This window comes from Penaeus monodon, chromosome 33 (genome assembly GCF_015228065.2).
Source record: "Penaeus monodon isolate SGIC_2016 chromosome 33, NSTDA_Pmon_1, whole genome shotgun sequence".
NCBI classification, from domain to species: Eukaryota; Metazoa; Arthropoda; class Malacostraca; order Decapoda; family Penaeidae; genus Penaeus; species Penaeus monodon.
This window is the reverse complement of record NC_051418.1, coordinates 10,381,339-10,381,788: the sequence shown is the minus strand read 5'-3', so window position 1 is coordinate 10,381,788 and position 450 is coordinate 10,381,339. Positions and strand designations below refer to the sequence as shown.

At 29.8% G+C, this 450-nt stretch overlaps 1 protein-coding gene across 1 annotated transcript in view; it reads left to right on the top strand.

The window, feature by feature from the left end:
• Positions 1 to 450, top strand: part of LOC119593997 (CCAAT/enhancer-binding protein zeta-like) — a gene marked incomplete in the record, with an annotated part of 18,001 nt that overhangs the window by 3,697 nt on the left and 13,854 nt on the right. Inside the window, 1 exon segment of the mRNA XM_037943024.1 lies at positions 73 to 181. Within this exon segment, the coding sequence (XP_037798952.1) occupies positions 73 to 181 (109 nt within the window).

Genomic DNA, 450 nt, shown 5'->3' with positions numbered 1-450 from the left:
AATTCTTATTATTTAGCATTCATTAGCCTCTTTAGTTATTTATGTTAACTAATATTTTTTCTTTTTTTCTAGCTTATTAAGGAAAATGATAAAGAAGGAAAACTTGACGTGGAAACCAAGAGAAAGCTGAAGGACCTAGCTGCCAAAATTCTTGAAAATGATATTGCTATATATAACCAAAGTAAGGCAAGGATATAAAGTCTGTATATATTTAGGATCTCTGGATGCAGAGATTTATGTAGGGAGTAAGATGTTTCTTTGAGAGAAATTTTAGGTGTATTAATAGGAAAGGAAACATGGATTGTAAAAGCTGCTGGATTGGCATGATCATGTTGGGAAGTTAAAATACACTGAGAGAATTTACTTTAAATATGTGCTATGTTTTATCTGGGAATTTATGTTTTACAGAGATATTTTTATGAGATACTTAATTAGAGAGTCATAGTCTAT